This window comes from Rhea pennata, chromosome 16 (genome assembly GCF_028389875.1).
Source record: "Rhea pennata isolate bPtePen1 chromosome 16, bPtePen1.pri, whole genome shotgun sequence".
Taxonomy (NCBI): domain Eukaryota; kingdom Metazoa; phylum Chordata; class Aves; order Rheiformes; family Rheidae; genus Rhea; species Rhea pennata.
Window position 1 is genome coordinate 5681907 of NC_084678.1, and position 26991 is coordinate 5708897.

A 26991-nucleotide genomic window follows, 5' to 3' on the forward strand; every position below is an offset into this window, starting at 1 on the left:
GGGCGCTGGAGCAGGCCATCTGCGGAGCTCCCTTCCAGCCTCAGCTGCTCCGCGCTTGTGTGATCAGTCGGGCACTGTGCCCTTCCGTGCGGCGGCTCCCGTGGGGGAGCTTGGTGCCTCAGCTGGGTAGTTTTTTTCTGAATTGATCGCTGCTCTGTGGTGAAGCTATTCCGTTATCAAGCGTAGCTTAGCAAACAGCGTCTTAATCATGTATATGGCATAGTAACGTGTTATAGTAGGTGTATGTACAGTATATAGTACGTACAGAGTATGTTTGTGTAGTAAGGATGTTTATATAGTCAAATGTTGCTGACATTAACTTGCGTAAAGAAAGCATAGAAACTGCCATGAAATAAAATGAATGGGTGATGGGAAGCAGTATCTTGATTTGTCAAGAGCTGAATATCCAGATCCCTGCTTCTTAAATTCCTGTTTGTGTCGGGGAGCAGGTAGTTATTGGAACCCTTAGTAATCCTTCTTAAAATCGGTGCAGCTTGCCATAAAATTTGCTTGGCTGTTCTGAGTAGGGCCTAACTTTTTAAACAGTATTCAGCTGATAAAATGGAAGCAGCATGAACAGGCAAGGGAATCTGTCTGTTATTTCCCAGTTGAGTAATTTAAGAGGCAGCTGCAAATGACTTCTATAATGAATTCTTCAAATTCTAACCTTCTATATTAAGGCTGTTTTTTCCTTCAAGTTCACTTACATGATTCAGCAACTTCAGTTGTCAGTGGTTTTATGGTAAGCTGCAGCAGGAGCAAATCACATTTCAGTTACTGAGGAAAATTCAGATCTGGAGTGAGCAGCATATCTCAAGCAGTTGAATATTTATACAATTCTTGTCAGTCAAAGAAAGTTCTGCTGTATGTTTTACTGGCTAGCTTAAAGTAGCTTAAAGCCTGTTAGCATGCTTCTGAGAAAGATGTTAAAAATATATCTGAACTGCCATGGAGAAAAACAAGAAAGATTCAAAGGCCTTGCTCTATATTTCTTCTACATGCTTATTTTCCCACTCAATTTTCCTTTAAAAATTTAGATATTCACAGTAGATTTTTTCTTAAACCTTTTCCCTAAATCTACCTAATAAATCTAAATCCTTAATGAAAAAGAATTTCTTTGTTATTATTAAATATCTGCTTTTGTTTTTTGTATTTTTGCTAAAAATGTTAGTCTTTTAATATATGCCGCTGTTTGTGATTCTTTCTTGTAAATAATGTATTTGTTTGGGTTCATCTTGTATATCTGTGATATACTAGGTGAAAGGCTATTCTTGTTAAAATTAACTTATGTCATCTAGGCACAGAAGGTCCTGGTGTCAGTATCTCAGAGGAGAGGCAGAGTCCTGCTGAGAGTAGTGGTGTAACCGTCGTTTATAATCCTTATGCTTCCCTTTCTATTGAGCAACAAAGACAAAAGCTGCCTGTTTTTAAGGTAGAGAAGTTCTTGATATGTTGAATTTCTTGCATGATATCTGGCTTTTGTAGATGTTTCTGAAAAAGCAGTATAGAATCACTTTACAAGACAAAATAATAATTTTGTGACTTTGTTCTCTCTATCTGTTTGAATTGGTTGTCCAGTTTGATAACTGTTATCAGGAGATTTTTTTTAATAAGCTTTGTAGATTTATGTTAATTACTATGTGTTGTGCACATAGAATTTCTAGATTTTTAAGGAACTGTTTAACTTTTGATAGCAAACCATGTGAAATGAATTTACCATGTCTGTTGCCTATGTAGACATTATACTTCTAATTCATTTTCTTATTTTTGTGCAAATCTGTTTTTATACATAAATGTTATCTCTTTCAGCTAAGAAATCACATACTTTACCTAGTAGAAAACTATCAAACTCTGGTGATCGTTGGGGAAACAGGATGTGGGAAATCAACCCAAATTCCGCAGGTGTGTTTATAATTTGGTAAAATCAGATACTTCCTGAAGGTATTTCACATGAAATGTTAAACCATCATCCCAGAACTGCACTGAATGATTGGAATTTACCTTTACTTAAGTGTGTGAACAGGAGAAGAGAAATATAAGGCTTCGTGTTAGATAGCAGGAGCAGGTGTATCTTTAATGTAAAGCCTTATTCCACTACAGTAAAGGACCACACGCAACCTATAAATTTGTGTTGGTATGCCTGGTAGTTACTCTGCTAGAGTAGTGTTTTGATTTTTAGTACTCTGTCAGGACTGTGTTTAAATTTTTGTTGAGAATATGTTTTTAAGAAGGAAAAAACTTTCCAGGTACGTATTTCTAAAATGCTTTTCACTTGAAAATTTTTAGAGCAGTGTATGTATTTTTTTTTGTATTTTTTTGTAAATTTCTCTTTTGTGATAGGAATGAAAAAAAAGTCCAAGAATATTTAAAAGATATTTTTGATATCAATTTAAATACTTGCAAACTAATGATGAAAGTCACCTGCTTCAGTGTGATCACTGGTACTGCTTAGTTTTTTCTTTAAGAGACTACAAAATAGGGAAAGAAGGGAAAAAGGGAAGTATTTTGAATACGTGCTTGAGACCCAAAGAGCTGCTTTTAGCAGGCTTTCGGACCTCTAATGTTCTTGGGAAGTAGATATTGTAGAATTACACATTTATTTTATGAAGAATTCTATGAATTATTTTATGAAGAACAAATAATTCATAAACTAAGTGATTTGCCTAAAGTCATCCATTAGTAAGTGTCAGAACCAGGAAAAAGCATGGAGTCTAGAGAACCAACACCTAGCTGTAATCACAGGATGACTGTTTCATTTTTCATCCCTACTTGTTTTCAGTATCTAGCTGAAGCTGGCTGGACAGCTGAAGGAAGAGTTGTTGGGGTGACACAGCCTCGTCGAGTTGCTGCTGTTTCAGTGAGTTTCTCAATGTTCTTTTTTTTTTTTTTTGACAGAGTGGAAAAAAGTCATTATAAAGTCTGGTTCAAATTACTTTTCTGTTGATTCTCTCTCTCTCTATATATATATGTATTCTTTTTTTTTTTTGCAATTTTAATAAATTTGTGCAATATCAGATTGTAGTTTATTATGTTAATGAACTTGGTTGTTAAAGGGTTAGTTTATTAAAATTCTTCTTGAATGACAAGAATAACAACTATATGAGCTCTGGAATGAACAGACTTTTCTGTTTATCTTCTTTGCAGGCTACTGGTACTAAACACTGAATTCAGCCTGATTAGTAGGTCTTGTCAAAGATGCTAAATCTAGAATAGCAGATGTAAAAGCTTTGAAATAAAATTAAATTGCATCAGCAGAACTGTGTATAGGAAGTTAGGGCTGTGCAAGATTGAGCTAAGATTGAATCTGGACTAGAATTCTGCTTGTGTGATCCTTGATTTCCTCCATAAAGTGAAGCAGTAATGTAAATATAAGCACAGGGATATAACGAGTGGAAGAAGCCTGCATTTTTCTAACAATTAGTATCTAATTTCCATTTAAAATATGTATAGTATTTGTTTTGATTTCCCCTTACAAAAGAACAGAAAAGAAGAAATGGTAAGTTTATCGTGGTAAATCTTTGTGCTATACGTAGTAAGTGCTTGGTTCTGCTAGATGATCAGCTAGGTGTACTATGAGAGAGAGAAGGAATGCTGGGGTAACAGCTTTATCTCTTTGATAATACTGTGCACAGAGACCACCCAGTGCTTTTTGCTTTCATAACTATTACCAAACACTGAACCAGTAAGCTTAAGTTTATCTGCTGCAGCATTCTTTTTCCACACCAAATTAAGGTCATATTTGTTAACCCTCATTTTGTATATAGCCTGTTCTTTATGACAATATTAAACTGTACCTGTACCAAATCAACTTACACCTTTGGTAAAAATGAAGTAGTTTGAGATCAATCAGCAAAGTATATTATTGCTCATCTGATATTTTTTGACTGGAGCAGACATGATAGGAAACACTCTCTAGCAGTGATTTGCATCTTGTGCTTTGGGCAGACTGCCTGCAGTGTCCTCCCTTCTCTCCTTCATAGCACATCCAGCTGACAGTGCACTGGTCTGCTGGAGATATTTTATGTACTGCAGTGAATTATCATGATAAACTTATTTCTCTTTGCCTTTAAAATATTACTTTTAAGTCTAAAAGACGATGATTGCTCAGTTAAGGCTTAGTATATAGCCACGATTCAATTCTTTTCTGAGAATACTGCAGACTGCCTGGACTCTTTGGCTCTTGCAGAGAAATCAGAGAGAGCTGATGATTTATTATTTTGACTTGAATCAAAACTGATTTTTTTTCTCTTAAATCTGTGTGCTCATTGGCTTTCCCAGCTAGAGTATGGCGGTTGTCAGAAAGGAACAGAAGGAGTTACAGAGGCATAAAGGGTAGTTTTGAGATTCCTGCACTTCTGTTCAAATTATCCAGGCTGAAAATTTTCTTGACTAGTTTGACTGAAAGCAAGGGAGTGATAAGTTTCCAAGTAAAATAGTGATTCATAGCCTTTCAGTATAATGTAGCACATTATTCAGATGACTGAAGATAGGTTGCTATTGGTAATTTTAACAGGGCTAATTTGTGTGTGTGTGTTTAACTGTTTTCAAATGCCTTTAAATGCCTGAATAACTTGCTATTTTAGCTTTTTCCTAATGAGTTATTTGATCACAACTGACTCAGGGTGGTGCTGTTCCTAAATTGCTGTTTCTTTTAATTATTCTGCTGGTCTTCGTCTGTTTTTTCAAATAAATTCTGTATCCTTTAAAGGACAGTAGGATCTTTGAAAAATAGTAGTCAGTCTGATTATGTTTAGAGCCAGATCAGCTTAACTGATGGCTTTTTTCCTTTTCCCTGCGTGCCATGTACATGTACTCTTTCCTTGTTTTGCATGCTGTGTTCCTAGATTGCAGTCTCACAATTGCTGCTATATGAGTCAACTACTATATACTGATATAGCACCTCATTAGTGGCAATAAGGAGCTTTAGGGAAATGGCAGTTTGCTTGTGTGTTATGAGCTGCGAGACAGGTAACTGTTTAAGGAGAAGCTATTTTCTTATTAGCTTTGTACAGGTCTTAGCAGAAGGATCTTTTTGCTGAATTTGAAATGTCTTTTTTGAAAGACTTCTGTAAGAAGAGAAATGTTCACAATTGAATAAAACTTTGATGAGGATTGTTACATTTATAAAGTTTTTCAGAGTTTGGAAACTTTACAACACAAGGAATTTCAGGATGAATTCTGACTATAATTGGAAAGAGTATTAATGTCAGTGAAAAACATAGCCTTCCCTCAAATATGTTTTTGTAGAGTAGATCCGTGAGTGTATCTTAAAATACTTTGTAACGTGTTTTTGATTTAACTGTATCTCTCTTAGCAACCTGAATAATGAAATACTTGTTTTCATCATGCCATTTTATTAATGTGCATGTTAAATGGATACAGGCTTTTTAAACATTTTTTCTCTCAGTCTCCAGACTAGTCTTTTTTTTTGCATTTTTATAAGCACAAAATTTGCTTTAAATTACAAAAGCCAACAAAGGTTGAACATTTTATTAAATATAACTTGTTTTTTTTAATCTTGTGTGTAGTTCCTGACATCCATTTCCTATAGAAATGGAGGAACTTGGTTATGTAAAATACTCAGAGTAGAGCTTTAAGTGTTGATAACACATCTGTGCTGAAAAATACCATTGCAATGCCAATGGGGGTTTAAGTTGGTCTTTAGTCTATTTTACTTGAAGATTAATACCTGAACCTAAGATTTAAATAAAGCAGTAGCCTTTTAATTAACTACTTTTCACAACCTATATACAGGAGTTCCTTTCCTTCACTCAGTAAGTGTGTGAAGATGGTTTTATATTTGCTGCAAAAAAATCCACCATTGACAAACCTTTTTCCTTTGTCCTTCATGATTATTCTGAGAATATCTGTTCAAACAGACACAATTATTGCTATAAACAATAACTTGCAGGCTCTTTCACCAAGAAACTCAATTTTACCCTAGGAAGGCTTCATTAAGTTTGCGCTGACCTTCTGTTTTTAGAAAACCACAATAGGACGTTCTTCATTCATATGAATCATAGAATCAGTGAACTTTGTGAAAGATAATTTTATTAATGTTTCATGGCCAGATGAACTTGGATTCCTGTTTAGTCTGATAAAATACAGTTTACAGATGACTTTAGAAGTTAGCGTTGTTTATGTGGTAGTGGCCTTCCCCTCCTTCCCCCAATTATTCAGTGACCTTATTTTGAGCTTTGGTAATGACACTCAAAGTTTTAGGACTATTGCAGGAAAAAAAGCTTAGCTGGTAGGTACAATTACAAGCCAATGCATATGTCTCAGAATTAAACCGAGAAATTTTCCTGCTTTAAGCATTAAAAATGCAAAGTTACCCAAATAAAAGTGCTCTATTAGAACATCTTTCATATATCTTCTCTACTGTGAAGCCTGTTTTGGGTAGGGGTAGGTGAAGGGCAGTCTGTCCTTCCCCAGCTGTGTGAGTACTTGAGACCTTTTAGGTCTGTAAGAATACTTACTGCAGAAAGGTACTTCTATAGGTTCCTCAAGTAGAAGCAGTGTGAAACAGATGTATTAAATTATACTGAAGTTTTTTAAAAATAATTACCAATTGTACATTCAGTATGCACTGTTGTGTGGAGCAGAATGTTATTGTGGATTGAGCACGAATAGTTCTTTGGAATCAGTAGTTGTGTTCTTGTTTCCATGCTGTTTCTCCACAGACCAAAATAATGATGTAATGAAGAAGTTTGCTGTGAGCTGTCTCATCTCTTATAAGAATCTCTTCTTAGGTTGCAGGCCGAGTTGCTGATGAAAGAGGTGCAGTGTTGGGTCATGAAGTTGGTTACTGTATTCGGTTTGATGACTGCACAGATCCACAGGCTACACGAATTAAGGTGAAACTTGAACAATATGTGGGTAGTCTGAAGTAGTTAGCTGAAACTCTTAAAGCATGTCTGTAAAATGAATGAGAATTCTGTGATGCCCGGTAGAGAGGATAGATAGCATTTCCTTCTCCAGGTGGGTGCACCAAAAGTGTGCTTAAAATGGTTGTGGCTATTCAGACCTTAATAAAATGAATGTGTTCTGTCCTGCTAATCTGGCAGCCACCATTTGAAGCCTAAAGGAGATGTTCAAGGTTGTCACGGTCAGATGTTGCTACAGCGCTAATGTGACCTGATACGCCTCTCAAAGTAATAGTGAAAGGCTGCAGCGGATCAAAGCTAAAGTATCCTCACCACCCTAAAAATAGATTTTGATTAAAAATGCAGATAGATAATTAACAGACTAGCTGAAAGTGATCTGATGTGGATTAAATAGCAAGCTTTGCAGCTGTTCTTTAGCACAGTGAGCAGTATTCATGTTTGTGTTGTGCACGGACGAGAGCTAGCTTTAGTTGCTTCGGTATAGCGATGAAAATGACTGAGATTTACATAATTTTCTTTTTTTCTGAAGCTAGTAGCAGCTTTTAAAGTGAAGGAAATAGATGTTTAAGTGCAGCTGTAATCTTTTTGTTTTTTGTTTTCTTTTTTTTTTTGAGTATGACGATTTAACATTTGGACTTGGAAATTTGGAGGTTTTGATCTTGATCGCCAGTTCTTGCCCTATTCAAGGCCACAACCTGAATCCCAGATCAACAGTAACTGTTGTTTGATGGCTACGTAAAGCTGGTGTCTTTTTACTGGCTAGTAAGAATAAAGTATCAAATCAAAATGCTGTATTTTGTTAAAATACTATTTTTCGTGTATATTGGAGTCATATGATATTTATTAAGTACCCTTTCTTGAGAGAGTCAGGACTGGATTAATGCAGAGAATGGCATTTGTAGAGCAGATTTACTCATGTTACAGACGAGTGAAGAAAGAAACTTTAATTGTCCTGTTCCAGTGGTACCAGTCTGTTACTTTTTTTCAATAGGAAAATAACTCATTCTCAAAAATTCAAAACTGATTTAAGAAGTTGCTCTGCTTATCTTCAGGACTAGCACTCAAAGTATCTATTTGGCTTCTATGCTGCAAGTAGATCAGTTCAATAGATTATTATAAAATGAAAAGCAAGAAGAAATTAGGAAAAAGCCTAAAAAATAACATGGATAATCAAAACTACCTGTTAGGTTTTTTTTTTAATATTTTTGGAGTTATTTTGCATTTTTGTTTGCATTCACTTCTAGTTTTTAACTGATGGTATGCTGGTGAGGGAGATGATGGCTGATCCATTATTAACAAGATACAGGTAAGGAAACATGGAATAAATGCTTGCTGAAGAATGTTATTAGTAAATGACAAACTTTTTTTTTTTTTTTTTTTTTAAGACTGAGGTATGGTTGGTGTAAGTTGAAACACAAAGTTCTGAAAATTATTTAGAAGCTTGACATTTTATGTTTCAAAGACTGTTAGTAAATCATTTAGTCATTTTAACACCAAACTCAGCAGGATTTGGTGCTATGGTTTTAGAACAAGAGATAAACAGGCCTCGTGGAGTCCGAATCTTTTCATCTATTAGTTTACATTTTTTTTGTCATGCTAATCAAAAACAAAAGCAACAAGAAAAAGCAATTTTATTTCTGGCATCTGGAAAACCTTTACAGTGTAATATGTAGGTCTTCCTTCTTCCACTGCTTTCCAAAAGCTAGGTTGAAATAAAGAATAAGTATGTACCACAGATACTATTATTTACTTTTTTCCCACCTCACTTTGGATATGGTACACTTTGCCTCTATGCCTGTTTTGTCTTTAGTCTCCACAGTTTTCTAGATGAATGTATGCATTAATAGTCCAGCATTATATTTCATAGCAGACAAGACAATGATTTCAGTGTCAGCCAAGCCATTCCTAAATTCTTTTTTGCTTTATTCGCAGTGTCCTCATGCTGGATGAAGCCCATGAAAGGACTCTTTATACAGATATTGCCATTGGCTTATTAAAAAAGGTTATTTTTTAATGTCTTCTGTCGTCTTTTACGTTTCCTTCCTTTCCACTAAACTTCTAGTCCACATGGCTGATTAGTGAACCGATTTGAGATGTATTTCTAGTTCTGCATTTATCCTACAGCCTATTGGATGTACTCTACTATTTATTTTCTACATCTGACACTCAGGTTCCTCTAACCCCTTTCCCTGCCCTGCCGTAGTAATTTCTGCTGTAGCAGGATGATATTAGCAAAAAGGCAACCTTCAGTCTGCTGATCCTGTGAAGTGATCTGATAGTCTGATAGACATTCATTGTCAACTTTGAGCTGATTAACAATCTGACTCCCACCAGAAATTAGTAGTAAACTGCAATGATTACAGTTAAATAGATCTCATTTTTTCGTGGCCTTAAAATAAATAAATACATAAAGCTCCACACAGAGTCTTCAGGTTGATAGGTCTGGGATGATACGGGTTCATTGACTGTTCTGTGGCAACTGAAGTGTTTCTAAAGGGGAGTCATTGGTAGTCTGGATGCTTTAGAACTTCGTTGTTGGACTTGTATCTCAAAAACAATTTTTACTCTATGTTCTTGTTCTCTATCTTAGATTCAAAAGAAGCGTGGGGATCTTCGACTGATTGTGGCTTCAGCCACTTTGGATGCAGAGGTATAGCTCAAAGGTTTGGTTTGAAATGAAGTGGCAGCTCCACTTCTATTTATGTACAACTTGTCCTCTACTTGTTGTCTGCTTCTTGTGAAACATTACTACTGTTTGAGTGGTGATGAAGAGAGGGAGTGATGCAGAAAAAGAATCCGTTGTTAAATTGTTGTTTGCTTTTTATTTTATGTTAGTATACTTTGAAGGTATATTTAAATATGAATCTGCTTTTCATGTATTTATAGCTTTTTTCGTCTTACTAGTATTGTATACAAAGCTGTTCTCTTGTCTTAAACTAGTCTAAAAAAAGCCAAAAGTCTAAAAACGGTTTAGCTGTTTTGAGATGGTAGTAACTAGAGAGAGCTATTGACAAGTAAAAGGTGATTGAGTTCATTTTCATTGCAGTGAGATCTTTCTAGTCCACAATTGACTTGCAGGCTGTGAAAAGTTACATAATGTAGTGAATCATAAGTAAACATAAGAAAGCAAGAATTACTCATTAGAAAAATATACAGGGTTCATTTAACAATTAATGTAGCTTTAAATAAGAACAAAAGAAATGCCCTCCTGTGTTAAACTAGTGGTTCATCCAGCCCAATATTCTGTCTATAGCAGTGGCAATAGGAGGTGCTGTTCAGGGAGAGCACAAAAGTGTCTTTGCTTTCTGTGGATCCCCTCTTTTTAGACTACCCCAGCATCCATAATGGTTGTAATAGGGATATTAGAGGGTGTATTTGTACCATTCCCTTTTAGTATGTGTTTCTGTGCCTGTTGTCTGTTAGTTTAGCTTTGAATCTGCTTGTTGAGGCTGTAAGCAATTTCTAGAAGTTTGCTACCTGTTATATAATGAGGTATTTTCTTTTATCTGTCTTAAACTTATAGTTTCATCAAGTGCCTCCTAGTTCTAGTGCTGTGGGATTTGGTTTTACAAAAAAAAAAAAAAAAAAAAAAAAAAAAAAAAAAAAAAAAAGAGAGAGAGAGAGAGAAAAAGGAAAAACCCAAACCCCACCAAAGCAAAACTGATTTGCGTTTATGTTTTCTGTCATCTTTGCTTGTGTAAACCTCCATCTGTGTACCTTCTCCATCTCCTGCTCTTCAAGCAGAGTCCCAGCCTTTTCAGTCTCTCCTTATAAGGTAGCTGCTCTGTCCCCTTGATCTTGTGCATACTTCATCTGTACTTTTCCTACCTAAATATCCTTAATGAGATGTGGCACTTGTAGCGCTGGCAATGTACGTGTACTGAGGTTACATTTAGCAGCAAATATGAATGTGCCATAAATGTTGATGAGTGCTAAACTTGGTGGTGTTTCTACAACAAACAGAATACATAGTAGTGTAAGCTAGCATTACAGCAGTCTGCTGTTGTAGACTGGCAGAAGTTTTATATTTTGAAAATCTTACACTTAACATGAAGAAATACTAATAATTTTACTCATACTAACTTATGGCTCTGTATACACATCTGTTTAAATGTAGTAAGTTTACAATACCTCTTTAATGTGCATAAAAATAGAAATCCGCTACTTGAGTTCTTATTTCTTGTTCTATTGCTGTAGAATATTTAAAATACTTCATGGCAATAAATTTAAATGTGTGAAGGTGTCACAACAAAAATCAGGTCTAGAGTCAGCTTAACTGACTTTTATGAAGTGAGGTCTCTGTTTAGTAAGAGCTGTAAAATTTACTTATTCACCTAAAACTGTAAAAGAATATGGAAATCCTTCCCCAGAGCCTTAAAGAACAATCTTTTCTAAGCTCTGATTAGCTTTGAGTTTGCTACTGCTGTAGAAGACCCAATGAAAAGATTACATATCTGCTTTTTCCAACTGTATCAGCTGATCTAATTACCTCTTTTCAATCTTTGCTTCTCCAGATAATAAATATGCAAGACAGCATAATTTTGTTAAATGCTTGAATCCTGCTACAAAACTTTAAAATCAGAACTTTATCAAAATACTGTTAAATTTACAAAGTTGTTCAAGTAATACTGATTGACTGCTTCATGTTTTTATATTTCTTTCTATATATTTAGAATTTTTAGAACTTTTAGACTAGTTTAAGACAAGAGAACAGTTTAATATATTCTATATATTAAACTGAAAGTATTTATGTTTGATTTTAATTTAGAAATTCAGAGATTTCTTTAATCAAAATGAGACCAATGATCCCAGCAAAGATACCAGTGTGATCCTTACTGTGGAAGGGAGAACGTTTCCAGTGGATATCTTTTACGTACAGAGGTCTGTTTGATCTTGTAAGTGGTAATTAGAAGAGTGTGTGTCAGTGGTATCATTTTGACTAGATGTGGCCTTAGAGGTCCTTTTCTTTCTTTTTTTTTCCTTTGCTGTAGTGCTCAGTTTGTGCTCTTGCTCAGTAGAGAAACATGGGTGATGAGATAGTAGTAAGTTAATGGGTACATAATCTAATAATTGATGATCATTCACCTGTTTCCCTTAGAGGGTACAAGGACATAACTGTAGTTAAGAACTAAGAAAGAACTACAAGACAAGCTACAGTTTAAGGAAACAGTTGTTCAAACTCTAAGTTACAGTACAGAAATACGTGATCTTAGGACTTGAGCTCTCCATCTTCTAAGTCAACATCACCATTTATCTAACATACGAATTTTCTCTAACAGTTTCCTTCAATTCCTGACCAAGCCTGATGCAGCCCTCATGACGTTCAACATCGTCGTGTTCAGCACCAAGCTTGGTCAGGATTGGCAACAGTAGGGTGGCTGCCTCGGTCAAACAAACATGACCAGTTATGGGACAGACTTCCTTCACTTTCATTTTGAAAGAAATGCATGTAGCCTCTCAGAATCCCTCAAAATGCCTTTTTTTTTTTCTTTTTAAATTTACATTCTGCGGGTGATTTGTAGTTTTCTGAGAGAGGGCAGAGGGAGGATTTTTAAAGTGTCTTTCTTCATTCTTTAAGATTACTGCAATTTCACAGGTGGAAATCATTAGAGCAGGATGCTCAGAAGAGCCTTCTAATTTATGGGCCCGTGAGTTCACATTTGAATAAAGAGCTCTGGTTATGTCAGTTCACTTTATGTGGAGAGATGCCATGCTTCGTGTACTTATTTGGGAGCATGTCCAGAAACCAGTAAATTGATCATATGAAAGGATAAAATAGTAAGATAGATAAATCCTTACGGTTTTGTTTTTTCTTAGATCAAGCTGATGGTTGTAGCTGGGTTATGCGTTTGTAGTAAACACTTCGAATATTTGCTTTAAAAGATAGCATTTTATTAAAAAAAACAGTGTAGGGTATTGCTTGTAGCAGCAGAACATATGTAAAGAAAACATTTTTCAAGCTTACAGTGGTGTGAAGGAAACGAATGACTTGCTGAAAGCTGACTCCCAAGGATGCACCGGGAATTAAATGTATTTAATGATTGATTTATAACATCCAAAAATTGTCTGTTCTTTCCTTACTGAATGAAGAGTCTGTACTTATTTTTCCACTAATGTCTTTAATTTTTTTTCCCTCCCCCACAGCCCTGTTCCAGATTACATAAAATCAACTGTGGAAACTGCAATGAAAATTCACCAGACAGAAAATGATGGTGACATACTGGCATTTTTAACTGGCCAGGTAGACAAAATTGATGCATAGTTTTTGCTTTACAGTATTTTATTGTGGCCTTTTTGAAGCCTTCTTGGCCTCCTGTTTTTCTTAGCTCTGCCTGCTTTACTCCCAGTAAAGGCAATGATCAATGTGAGTAGAACTGGGAGAGTCCCAATGATTTCTAGAAAAACTAATTATGGAATAGTCTGGATTTCTCAGAGCTAATGTTTGATGGCTAGTAATGGTTTTCTCATTTTGTGCTGTATGCTTTTAGCCTCGTGAATTAGCAGAACAATGCATGTTTTTGATATTAGTCAGACCTGCAGAGTTGCTAAATTGACAGAGAGTTATCATTAATAGACAGAGCAAATGGAATTTATATTTGTTAGGCTTAAAATCTTAAGTTTTTGACAGGAAAAGAAATTAGAGAGAAATTTACTAGGTTTTCTGCACTGTTGGTGCTTGTCTACTCACTTTGCAGTGCACAAGAATAGCTTATCGTTCTTCCAGCAGGAAGCAAGCTTCCTTAAATTGCTTAACTAGTATCTTGTGTTAAATCCTGTATATTTCCAAGAGAAACTCCCCATCCCTTTTTATTGATTTGACTTCGAAAGAGTGAATTGAGTAACTGATGGGATGATGTCTGAAAGTTTTGTTGTCTGAGTTTAAGGGTAAAATATCTCAAGTGATCTCTAAGATTAAATATGAATTTAACATCAGCTGTTCAATGCTGTTACTGTGTCGTTCTTGATCTAGATGCACAACACTCTGCACAATCAAAATAGATTGGCCTCTCATTTTGCTGTCACAACTTAGAGATGTGCAGGGAACATACCCCTACTTCCCTCTTACTGGACTTTATGTTCAGATGTGATTTTTCTCATGCATTAGTGAAGTGTGATGCTGTGTCAAATAACAATGAATATAAGTATTTATATAAGTATGTATTCATATAACTGTTTATATAAGAATATTACAAAATTGAGGGAGCTGCTCAAAAGATCCTAGAGTTTCAAACCACTAAAATTGTATCAAGATTATTTTGTGGATTTTTTTTTTTGTATGTAGGTGCTAGGTGCTGTAGATAATCTCTCTCATGTTCTGTCTTCTCTTGATATGGTTCTAGGAGGAAGTGGAAGCAGTTGTTTCTATGCTAATAGAACAGGCTCGGGCCCTTTCTCGCACTGGAATGAAAAAACACCTCCGTGTTCTCCCTATGTACGCTGGGCTGCCTTCTTCTGAGCAAATGAAAGTATTTGAGAGAGTTTCTCGCAGTGTTAGAAAGGTAAGGCTGCTCTGTATCATCTTTCTTGGTTTCTACCACCCAGAAGAGTATCTGCTTTTCACAGATTGTGTGTGTATATACATATATACGTACATATATATGTGTGTGTGTATATGTGTATGTGATGCTTATATCATGAAAACATTGCAAACTCCATTTTGGATATAGGTGGATTTTCTGGTTATTTTGATACTGCCTGTCAGTTTTTAGAATGTGAAACTAGTTCTCCAGCAACATGTTTTTCTGGCTTCACTTTTAATTTTGTTCAGTTCTGTATGTCAGTTAAAACACTCCTGTCTACATCATAAACTTTTTAAAATTTAAATATCTTTGCATTTTCTTGTATTTTTCTGTGTCCAGCTGCAGCTTCTTATGCTCAGAAGTCCTCTGCTTTCACCTGTTTTTGTTTCTTTTTGTGGTCCAAGTGTCTGATGGAGTTTTCCACTAGTAATGGAAAAATAGTGACAGAATGGGTAAATGCTGCATTTTTACCTAAGACACAAGTTAAAACTTGCTTGGCTTTGAAGAAAGGTTTGTTTTGGCTTCTGCAAGTCTTGTTTGGATGTTTAATATGTCAGAACTGTCATATAATGGGGCATGACTAATGCTTTCTGCTTAGACAAAGCCTGTGTTGAGGCTGAGACATACTGATAGAACTTTTCAGGGGTGATTTGTTAGCGTTCTTGCACCTACTGGGCTCTGAGTAGTAAAACTGTTCATCTGGTGCTGGAGGATGTTAAGTGATAAAGAAAATACTACTTTTCTCTCTGGGGTATGGCATTAATCAATTAATTTTGAGGATGTAAATTTCAAGTGAAGTAGAGATTAAATTTTTCCCTGTTTTCTTGCAACAATTAAAAAAAAATGTTTTAAGGCATATATAGAAGTATTTGCAGGAATGTTGGTCACTTTACAACTGACTGACTGTTCCTTTCCCACTGCCCCGCTCCAGTGTTACAAATAACACTTAATGGAAGTGGAAAGAAACTATTCTTAGATTTTGTTTGCTGCATGAGAACACTTGATATGCAGTCAGCTTATGGTTTCTCTGCAAAGGCAGCCAAGTTCTTCCACTTTTATAAAGATGGAATAAATTTGAATAAAAAAGTGATGGTTAAACTGTAAAAACTGGGCTTATTTCAAGTTGACATCTGCTGCATGTTCTGTATCTTTTTGTACTCTATAGTGTTTTTGCTTGGAGCTGTCGTAACCAGGGTCTTCCAAGTGGTTTGTATTTGGATCCTGGTGCACTGATGTTAGGACTTGAGAGTGTTACAGAGATTGGAGAGTTCACAGGGTCTTTTTTGTGTCCATATCTGCAGGTGATCGTAGCTACCAACATTGCTGAGACCTCTATCACAATTCATGGAATTACATTTGTAATTGACTGTGGTTTTGTGAAGCTTCGGGCCTATAATCCAAAAACAGCCATTGAGTGCCTTGTGGTAGTACCAGTATCTAAAGCTTCGGCTAATCAGAGAGCAGGGCGTGCAGGCCGGAACCGTTCTGGAAAATGTTACAGACTTTATACAGGTCAGTAATCTGATGTGCAGGGTAGGTGAACTTGCTGTTGTGTGACTTGTGATTTTGTTTTACAGTATTTTTAACACGAGATTAAGGAGAATATAACTGCATTTTTTTTTTTTTGAGCAGGAGATTAAATTTCCCGTCAGTATTCCCCTGGTTTGTTTAGAATTGCTCACATGTGCTAAGCATTAGAAACTTTTTATGAAACATAAATACAAACTGAGTAGGAGAGGTGCTATGAGACTGGCAACAATTGCAAGCCTGTAATGTTGATGCAACTCTTAGTGATAAGTCTACTAAGTACATTTGTCTCCATAATGCTTTTGATTTCTGAGCACTTACTTCAGTTTGCTATACCCACCTATGATACACTGTAGCATGATTAAAGTCTCCTTTAAATTGCATGTCTAACAAAAAACTCTTGAAAATTCTTCAAATTATTGATGAAAAATTCCTCTTCCTGTGGTCCCTCTTTCTTAGTAATAGGTGCCAACTCCAAATACTTCTCTTGAACTGATAGGACTGGCACTGTACAAAAATAACTGCTATAAATAAATAAACTTGTAAAGCAAGTGTCTTCAAGTATGTGTCAATACTGTACGTAAATTCTTTTTTAATGAGCTATGCATTTATAATAGGTATCTATCCTTTCAGAACGTTAATACCAGATTTCATCATATATTTCATAGTACAGCAAATTTACATGGCTTTCAAGTAATTTACTGAGAAAAAGTGATTGCACAGATGTTATTTCTGTGTCCAAGAAGAGGTTTAAGGAGGGTAGGGGATGCTGAATAAACTGTAATAAAGAAAAGGTACAATATCTATTACTGAAAGTCAGTGCCCAAAGGTGGAAGAGAGTTGTTGGTACACAATTTGGGGGTGCATTTATGTCTGTCCTGTTCTTTAATGTTTAGAGTGATCTGAAGATTACTTGATTAATAGAAGGTGCAAGATTTTTGACCTTGGACAAAGTATTTTTAAAGACTTAAACTTTATAGTGAACACAGAAGAGCATTGTCACGTGCTTTGTTTCAATGCTTAGCTGTTAGTTGAGATAGGCTTTTTAAAACCTCGTTTTCTGTGAATAATTACGAACAAATAGTATTCTTAAAGTGAAAACATGCTCAGTTTCAAGTTTGGTCTCCTCTTAAAAACCCCTTCCTTTTCATGATAAAAATACTAAACTCTTAGAAGAAAAAGCATTTTCAGATTTTGTGAAGAATTTACAAGATTTCAAATTGAAATGTGGATCAACTGCAGAGTTAATGTAGAAGAATATTTACTATTGAAATCATGTGTTAAGGTTCAAATAACTTAAAATATAGTAATTGGAGAAACATATCTTTGAATTAGTGTTTTTAACATCTTAAGTATTTGTACTTAGTAATTCTAAATTGAAATAAGAACAGTACTGTCATGTTGCCTACCTGTAAAGGAAGCTGAAACCCAATCCCAAATAGCTTTTTCTTTCTCCCCCCCCCCCCCCTTTTTTTTTTTTCCCCCACAACAGAAGAAGACTTTGAGAAGTTGCAGCAGTCCACTGTTCCGGAGATGCAACGCAGTAACCTCGCTCCTGTCATCTTGCAGCTGAAGGCTTTGGGAATTGACAATGTGCTCAGGTTCTCCTTTCTTTCGGTTAGTCTTAGACGATAAAGACTGTTGTCCTTCTTCAGCGAGGCGGAGGATCGCCAGAGGTCTTGTCTGTGATCCTCAGAGCAGTTAGCCAAGCAACAATTGCCCTATTACTTTGGAAAGTGTACCTCATGGCCCACTATCGGGAAGTGAAGTAGCTATCTGTGAATCGCTTAGCACAAATAATGTGTGTCACAACTTAGAAATAGTGACAATTTGTATTCCAGAGTCTCTGTTGGAAATGTCAAGAATGAATTTTGTGAGGAACAGTCTAGAAAGAAAAAAATATTTGAGATTCTGCAGGACTGTAATTGTAGCTCCTTTGCACAGAATTTGTGGAAAAGGAGATATATGCAGGACCAAATTGGTGCTTGTCTTCATCATAAGAATAACAATACCAGCTTTTAAACTGCTTTCCGTACAGGTTTTAGCTACTACTGCATTGATGCAGAAAAACAGCATGAGGAGAGAAACTTAAGAAGTAACTGTTCTGATCACCTGTGGTGTAACTGTTGAAGAAAGAAGGTTTATGTTTTCTAGCTTGGTATAATTCTGCATACTGACAGGATAGTGAGAGCATCATAGTGATGATGCTGAGCCCATTGAGAGGGTTTTGACTTGTAGCACTAATGTAAATGGAGTGGTGATAGGAAGAGTCTGAGAGCTCTTTCTGCCTTCTGGGTAGGTAGAAAGGTAGATAATTAGAGTTGAGGATTTTGAGAGAGGAAAAGATCTAAGATTTTTTTTTTAAATTGTGTTCTGATGATAATGATTTAAACAATGCACATTTTTCTTCACAGCCGCCTCCTGCCCAGTCCATGGTGCAAGCTTTAGAATTGCTGTATGCTTTAGGAGGTGAGAATATTATGCTTTGCTTTACTTATGCTATGGGAGATATGGAAGAAAAAATTTGTTAATTTGGATTTGGTGTTGGGATAGACATTAATCAAACTTGCTTTTGAGCACAGCTCTTTGAGGAAAATACAGCCTTGGCCAGTGGAAGCTTTTTGGTGGTATTTTGTAAAGTGTGCCTAAGTTTTTTTTTTTCTGAGGTCACTTTCTATTCCCTTTAGATTATTTCAGAAAGGTAGGCAAGCAGAAGGCAGCAGTCATTTTCTGGGAGGAACTGAAAATCTGTTGCATGGAGAATGAACTAGCATCTAACTGTTTGGGTTGGACAAAACTTATTTCGTAGCTCTCTACTGTGTATTTCCTTGCACTCTGAGAGGTGCCAACTCCTTGTTGTTGCTAGGAACAGGGCTCCGAGTTGGTTAGAGTTTTAGTTTGGAGTTCGCAGGCAGTCCCTTTGTTCATTTTTCTTTAATTTTTATGGAATGGTGTAGAGATAAGACACTGAGCTGAACAATACTAAATTTATTTGTATCTCATTAGATAAGTTGTTAGATATTCAAGTTCTTAGTCTGGTGGTGAACTTTCATTTTGTGTTACTGTGCCAGTAATGGAAACTTGTAGTCTTTCCAAGGATAAACAAAAACTTTTGGAAGTGTGGGTTTCTCAACTCCATCATCAGATTGACTGTAATAATTATTTTAAGCTGTCCAATTTCCATGTTATCACTTTGTTCCATGGTCAGGTTTTAAAAAAGCGCATTGTTAACATTTAAATTGTTTCTGTTAGCATGTAGCATTCATTATCTGATTTTGATGTGTTTGCACATATCTATCCATATATTGAAAAGTGCAAGAATTCTGCGTAAAGATTGTAAGTAAAATCTGATACTTGAATTTGAGAGATGCAGTTCACTGGAGACTAGATTCAAAGTTTAATAGTTTGCTTCCCAATCTGTTAGCAAAGGAAGAGTCACATGTGAGTTCTTCAGACATTCTCACTAATATAATATAGGAGATACCACTGCCAAGAGTTATCAACAGCACATCTCGTTATATTTAAAAAAAAAGAGTTCCAGCCTGTATCTCTACTCTGAAAGTACCATGGCCGAAAGGCTGCATCTTACACGGAGTACTCTTGTCAATGTTGTTATTGATCCTGCAACTAGGTCAGAATTCTGACATGAATTTTGAATGTCAACTCAATGAACCTGATTTTATGAACATGTCAAAGTTTGCCTGCTGAAGACTAAAGACTTGTTACAGGACAATCAGTTAAACTGTCCTAATTCTGCAAGCTATAAATGCACTATTTGTTCCCCAAAGTAGCAAATTTCCACCTGGGTGGATTGGAACTGCATTTCCCACAGTCAGTGTCTGTGTTTCATTGCACAGCATACTGGCTTTTCATGCTCTTAGATGCGTATGTGTACGCACCTCCCAAAGTAAGTTTGCTCTAGTTCTAGAATTGAAGATTTTTGTTACGGACAAACAAATAGATAAGCATGAATGTCAAAGAAAAAGCTAGTCTAAAAGACCCTGAGAGCATATCAAAGTAGCTTTTTTTACTATTTATAAACTTAACAATATTTTCATAATCTTCTCTGAACTACTAATCACATCTAGGTCTCAAATTCGGTAGATATTAAATGAGTTCATTTGGTTTATATTCTTCAAATCACACTGAGTAATATTTTTGTACACAATATGCCGTTCCTTTCTGTTGTGGTTACTGTAATGTATGATATATGCTTTCATTTATAGGAAGAACAATTTTATATTTATATATATTTTCATATATATACCCCCCACCCAAACTTAAAGCAAAACAAAATCCAGACAGGAGAACACGTGATTGAAACGAAGCTCTGCTCTACTTTAACTCAGTGTTGTAATTAATTCAAAACTAACAATATTTGCTTCATAATATAAACATGAGGAAAAAGGTTGTGTGAAAGAGATTGTAAGTTTTGGAAGCTTCAAGAGTTTTGTGGTTGTTTTTACATCACTTACAAATGCTGTGTTGTAACCTGTGGTAGTCTACACACTTCTTGTGGAGCTGTATCTCTCTTGACCATGATTATTTTCCATGCTGATTCCATCTGGCAAAGGAGGGTTTCGCTTAAGGCACTTGGTTCTTGGCAGCTGTTTCAAGCTTGCAACAACAGCTTTCACACAGACTCAGAAGTGTGTTGCAAGGATGGATTCACAGCCAAAACCATCTTAGAGAAATGGAGAGGAAAGATCAATAAACTCCTTGATTAGCTCTTTGATGTTTTGGCAGAAGTATTACGCTCGTGGTAGATTCGCACACAAGTACAGAGCTGTTCTCTTTTGGCTGCTCGGTGTTTGCAGCAAGCAGAGAAGTGCGAGTGGTGGTGTTTAACTCAGAAAGGAGTATATGTGAGGTACAGATTTATTCTCAATTTTTTGTTCAAGTTTAGAGTTTTTAGGTGGCTTCTTAAGGAGCTTTTATATAAGTTGCAGACGTGAAGCTACTCAAGAGTTTGCAGCTGTGGTAAGGATTCAGTTTTTCTTACGCAAGTATGCACATGTATTTTATCATTTGCATTGTAATAATGTGCAAATGTGCAGTTTACAGTCAGGACCCTATCGTGCCAAGCGGTGCTGACTGGGAAATCTGTGCAGAGCAGACACTCTTGTGGTTGAGATAGTTTTGTTGAATAAACAGTGCTATTTTCGGGCTGATAAATGATTACACCAGGAGTGTCTTTTCTCCTTTGATGTGCTTTTGAAAGTCTCAGTTGTCAGAGTTCACTATTCTAGGCATGATTTAGGAGCATAGAGATAAGCAGATAAAAAATGAGTTTAGTTTTAGCTTTAGCTTTATTTCAGATACAAACAAATCTTCAATATTATCTTAAGTTGTGGCCTGTTTAAAAACAACCACTCCAGTTAAGTTTAAAGCTTCTTTTTCCGTAAGCCTGTCATATACTTGTGATTGTTTCTTGAAACTCCTTAATGGCAAAGAACAATCTCTCCTGAGCGTGCTCAGTAAAACCTTCTCAAGACCTTTTCCTAAACCGAGCTTAGGGAAGAGCTGAAGAGCTCTAATTTCATATATACTTAGGTATAGTGGTTGCTTCTAAGGAAACTTTTGCCTATGCCCAACTTGTATCCATTGCAGGCAGTTAGTGTGTATTCCGGTGTACTGCTACAGAGACATCTGTGCACAAAGCAATACCCTTGCAAAATTGTGTTGAGACTTGTAGCTTCAGCAGAAGCCAGATGGTTATGGCTTGATGTACCTGTAGGAATTTAAAAAGATCTAAATTTCTCTTTTTTCCTACTGAGGAAACCAATTATATTTCTGTAAATGAAAGACTAAGTAGTCTGAGGTACTAATGGTGGGTAGCGCTTAAGCATCTTGTGTTGTGCTGATCAAATGATAGTTAATCTTACCTTAATTTTTGAGGTTTCTCTGACTTTGTGTTTACATATATCACTTCATCATTTCACATAAACCGCTTTTTGTACCTGTTTCTGAGAAAAGTATTTTGGCAATATATGAAATGCCTATTGGGTCTCGTTTTACAGTGTAAGGGTGTTGTGAATGTTTTGCTACATTATCGTAAAACATTATAGTATCTCAAATACTAAAGGGAAGTAAGCACTTGATGGTGGTAGTTGCAGCTTTAGAAATGCTGACATGAGTTATAGGAGATCTCATTCTTTGACTTGATTTATGGTTTTTGGTTTTCTCTGTGAAACGTGACTAAAGTACAGCTGTGGTTTTTTTTCCACAGCAGTTGGATGTATAGCATGTTTATATAACATGTGGGCCACAGTTGTTTCCTCAGTATACTCTGCTATGGTTATTTATGCAGTCTAAAGTGCTTCAAAATCCTGTTACTGTGCTCTTGTTAGTCCCTCCTTATGTAGCTTTTCTCTTGTGTTCTGCCTTCTGGTTGCTCTTCTGATTATTTCCTGTGTCTATTTACCATGTCCTCTTACATGGGCAACACTTTGCCATTTTAATTCTTCCTTGAAATTTCAACGTAGTGCGCTAAGTTAAAATATCATCCAGTGGCTCGCATGGGTAACACTTACTGCAGATGTTTAATCATAGGAAGCTGTTCATCTGAAATGGTAAACAAGCAGGATTACTCGCTAATAATTGGGAACTGAAAATCAAGCTGTCATGCCTCTCTCTTGTACCACCTCACCTCCAATAGAAAGGCTACAGCTGGAATGTGGCTGACAATTTAGTTAATGATGCATGAAGCAGAATAAACTGCAGAGGAGTCTTCCTTATCTGCTGTACATCTTTAGCTTAGATGATGTTAAAACATTTTTCACTGGGACCTCATCAAATGTGACTCAGAAAAATGACACCCTGTCACCCTATAGTACTGCTTTCTATTTCTACAATTAGGCCTCTTTCTATAATTATGCTCCTTTTTTATTTTCCTTGTCAGGACTCCTGCTTCCCTTCACCCTGAACAAAGATACTGCGAAGTACTTGAAAAGGAGATGCATGGGTCTAACACCTAACTTTCTAGGCTAGACAGTATCCATGTGCCTCCTGATTCACTGAAGAGTCAAGCACTTAGCCTGCTGCATTGACTTTGACTGCACGTTTTCTGAATCATTTGTAGGAGCAATAGAAGTTTGTCAGAAACAAAGGAACTTGTATAGTCTAAGTATGTGTTTTTTAAAAAGAAATACCAAGGACTCATGAGATTAAATGGGTATTAAGGACAGTCTTTAGCTTAGTTTAATACTAACTCGGCAATTGTTAGGTGCATTTGCTGTATTTTAGCACCTAATTCTGCTCTTTTATCTGCAATAAATTCTTATAGAAGACTTTCTGTGCTACTTTTGCCTGTATTACAGCTGTATTTGTTAATGTACTACAGGTCTGGATATACACTGTCGTTTAACAGAGCCTCTTGGAATGAGAATAGCAGAATTTCCATTGAATCCTATGTTTGCAAAGATGCTTCTGGAATCAGGTAGGACAAAAACCCCCAGATTTTCTTCACAGTCTTGTGCTGACTAGAAGATACTGCTTCTAGAAAGTGTAGTGTACTATTGGACATTTGCTAAACTTGGAACAAACTGTATGGTGTGATATTTAGTGAAAAAAAAAAAAGACTTGATTCAAATCATGGACCTCTCTAATAAAGTTAACTAAAGTCTAATCAGTTTGTCTTTGAAACTTCTTATTAAGGAATATTTTTATTATACTAAAAAAATCTAATAGCATAATGTTTTTTAGTTTTATATATGTTAAAAATATTCTGCTTTTCCTCTGTATTATCCTGTATTCTGATAAATTGATGAAAAGAAGGTTTCCATTACTGAATTTTTCCACTTAACTCTGCAGGAAATTTTGGCTGCTCCCAGGAGATTTTGACCATTGCTGCCATGATGCAGATTCAAAACATCTTTTTGATTCCCCCAAATCAAAAATTGCAAGCTGTAAGTTCAGTCATATCACATTTTTTTGTTTAATTCAGTATATCTAAATTTCTGCCAAGTACCTGTTAGTCTTTGCAAATTTGTTTCAAAATGAAACGTAGTTTCTAACTATCAGTTATAGATAAAACGAGAAGCTGAGTAACAGGAGGAGACTTGCAGTTCTTTGCTAGTGTCAAAGCCTCCTTCTGAGGACCAGAAACATGAAAGGTTATAAACGAGTATTTGTCAGAATCAGGACTTGTTAAAGAGGCCTCCTCACCCACCAGAAAAAAAATTCTTCTGAGAGGAACAAAAAGAAGGCATTAGGATACTTTAGCAGGCAGCAAGAGCCTGATTTTAATGCACATCTCTCTCTCAACGGATTTTTGGGGGTCTATTTTCAGTTCATTTTTCTAATTTCAATTTTGGGACTCCTCCTAGGTATATATTGGCTAGTAAAAGATTGATATTGCCTAAAGGTGCTGTACTTCTTGGTAAGAGTTAGGGTAGTCACCAAGAAATACTGAGGCTGATGGGAACTGAAGGTACTGGAAATTATAGTTGCAAAAATCAATCTGCTTATAAAAATATATTTCTCCTCCTCCAGGCCAGGCAGCACAGAAAGTTTGCTGTGGAAGAAGGTGATCATCTCACTATGCTTAATGTTTATGAAGCCTTTGTCAAAGTAAGTCTGTTTGAGTGCATGTGGATTTGCAGGAATGGCAAGAGTCCCTAATTCTGAATCTGGAAGCTCTTGATAACAGCATCCTCAATGCTGAGGACTTACCAAGGCTATAAAATGATACTGCAGCTTTAAAAGATAACTGTTACTAAATAAATATGCCACAAACCCTCCTGTAGTCCCTCTGAAAAGGGAAGAGAGTTCTGTGGTTTGGGTACAGCACAGAAGTCCTATCTCTAGACGTACATATTTTCAGTGAGACTGGGAACTTGAAAGGGCTTTGGGAAAATAAGTATTCAGATTCCAATTGAAATTCATGCTCTCATTTGTTTTCTGTGGATGTATCTGATAAACTGTATCCAAATCTGGTAGCCCTTTTTTTTTTTTTAATTGCCTCATCAATTATCATACTGTCCTTGCCAGTAACCTTGTATATTCACTTTATATATATTTAATAGTAATCTTAATATTTCTCTGTTAGCTGAGGTTTTGCTTAACAGCTTTGAACCAATGTACTTATCTGGGTTAAGTGTACCTTGCTGGTATAAAGCACTTCTATGATTATGTTTTTGCAGCAAACTGAGTTGTATCGGTATATCCACTTTAGTGTTGTTTTTTTTTAACTAACTGTTTTAAACTGTTTAGTTTAGTTTAGTTTTAAAACTAAACAGAAACCCAACAAAAAAAGCCTTTCACCCCAAACAATCAGGTATTAATTGAAATTTTGCCTGTAAAGTTTTAAATCTGCATAATTCTCTTAAAATATCTGCATGCCGAGACTCTTGGAATAAGTATTGGCTTCTGGAGAAGTAACTCTTTGCGTAGAGAAGACAAGTGAAAACAGCGTACAGAAAAGTCTTGTTTACATTTGAGACTGAAAACTGAGACTAATATATGATATGAAGCATTTGTGTGTGAGAATGGAATGACTGATGCTATTTTCCTTCACTGTGTATGAAGAAATGAGGTACACTTTCAGAAAATATCCCATGACATTTATTCTGCTCCTATTTAGAAGTTATTTGAAATACGTTTTGCAGTTACTGGCAGTATGCAGTCTTGCTAGTTGCTCTGTAAATAGGTAATTTTTAGGGAAAATGACAGTAAATATAGGATACAAAAAAAAAAGAAAAAAAACAGAATAAGAAGAATAAAAATGTGACCTGAAAATTATTTTTTTGTTTGTTTGTTTTATTGGTGGTATTTGATTGTAACTTTTTCTTTTCTTACTATTTAGCACAGCAAGAGCTCTCAGTGGTGTCAGGAACACTTCCTGAACTACAAAGGCCTTGTTAGAGCTTCTGTTGTAAGAGAACAACTGAAAAAGCTTCTTGCCCGCTTTAAAGTACCAAACTCGTCCAGTGAAGGTGAAGACTTGGGGGGGGGGGGGGTTGTTTTTAATAAAAACAAGTATTGCATAATATATATTGAAGGTAGTCTCCAGATTTTCAGTCTGCTTCCTGCTTTTCGTGTAACTTCTGAAATATTTTTTTGCCTGGCCTAAAAATAGTATTAAATCAAAACATTTTTTCTTCCCTAATGATGACTGTAAAAGAGCAACTTAGATCATTTTGACAATTAACATTTATTCCAGTTTTTGGAAAGTTAAAATTTCCAGCACAGTTATATAGAGATTACCACGAGATTATCACCATGTATTATATATTTAATGGTCAGTTTTAGGAAGAGTCAGGTAAGTCACTCAGTTTCTTTTTTTTTGCCTTTTCAAAAAGATCTATTTTCAGCTGTGTTGAGAGTGTATGGTTATCATGAATAGTTCTCAGCACTTGACTCTAACTGCTCTGAAAAATCAGTCTTCAGTGCTTAACTGTCACACATGATTGCTTTAAGGACTGTAAAACTATCTTCATGGAGGCACCAGTAGCAACAGTAGACTTTTACATAGTAATTCTGATTTGCTGTTAAATTGAAGTAAAAAATTACAAGGTTTATCTGCCTTTAAGTCAAAGCCTGATTCAGTGTGAAATTTCTTTGAGATGATTAAGTGGATTTAAGGGCTTTTTTTTTTTTTCCATTGTATTGACTCATTTTACAGAAAAAAAATCTTTTCAGGTGATCCAGATCCAGTTTTGAAGTGTATAGTTTCTGGATTCTTTGCTAACGCAGCTAAATTCCACTCTACTGGAGCTTACAAGTAAGAATATATAGTTTCGTTGGAACGATTGTTTAGTTTAACACACTCCTTTGGCTTGATTAAATGTAATCAACAAATGAATGCTTCTCCAGGTACTTGCAACAAGAAATACATGGCAATTGCCTTAGTTAATCCTTGAAGTTTTGTTCGCACTATTTCAATGGTGGGGTTTTTTTTGTTTTTAAGTAGCTGTTACCAATAGTAATTAGCTTGTGTTAATACAAGCAAGAACTATGTTTCTTCTGTAAGGCTTCCAGTGCACTAAATACAGGCCTGAAACACTACTTTTTAATTTAATGTAGGTGCGGATCTTTTAGAATATTAAATTCTCAAT

At 35.8% G+C, this 26991-nt stretch overlaps 1 protein-coding gene across 3 annotated transcripts in view; it reads left to right on the forward strand.

Annotated features, from left to right (window-relative positions):
- DHX35 (DEAH-box helicase 35) overlaps window positions 1-26991 on the forward strand; it is a 90232-nt gene that overhangs the window by 215 nt on the left and 63026 nt on the right. For all 3 annotated transcript variants that reach the window (XR_009960049.1, XM_062589119.1, XM_062589120.1), the window contains exons 2-19: window positions 1299-1432; window positions 1810-1902; window positions 2780-2857; window positions 6753-6857; window positions 8132-8193; window positions 8820-8889; window positions 9478-9537; window positions 11656-11768; window positions 13032-13128; window positions 14228-14386; window positions 15709-15919; window positions 17427-17551; window positions 18349-18403; window positions 23277-23372; window positions 23747-23841; window positions 24428-24505; window positions 25740-25869; window positions 26576-26657. Coding sequence is in view for 2 of the 3 variants with exons in the window: in XM_062589119.1 (XP_062445103.1) it covers window positions 1299-1432; window positions 1810-1902; window positions 2780-2857; window positions 6753-6857; window positions 8132-8193; window positions 8820-8889; window positions 9478-9537; window positions 11656-11768; window positions 13032-13128; window positions 14228-14386; window positions 15709-15919; window positions 17427-17551; window positions 18349-18403; window positions 23277-23372; window positions 23747-23841; window positions 24428-24505; window positions 25740-25869; window positions 26576-26657 (1843 nt within the window). In the remaining variant the exon portion in view is untranslated. The remainder of the gene's footprint in view (window positions 1-1298; window positions 1433-1809; window positions 1903-2779; window positions 2858-6752; window positions 6858-8131; window positions 8194-8819; window positions 8890-9477; window positions 9538-11655; window positions 11769-13031; window positions 13129-14227; window positions 14387-15708; window positions 15920-17426; window positions 17552-18348; window positions 18404-23276; window positions 23373-23746; window positions 23842-24427; window positions 24506-25739; window positions 25870-26575; window positions 26658-26991) is intronic.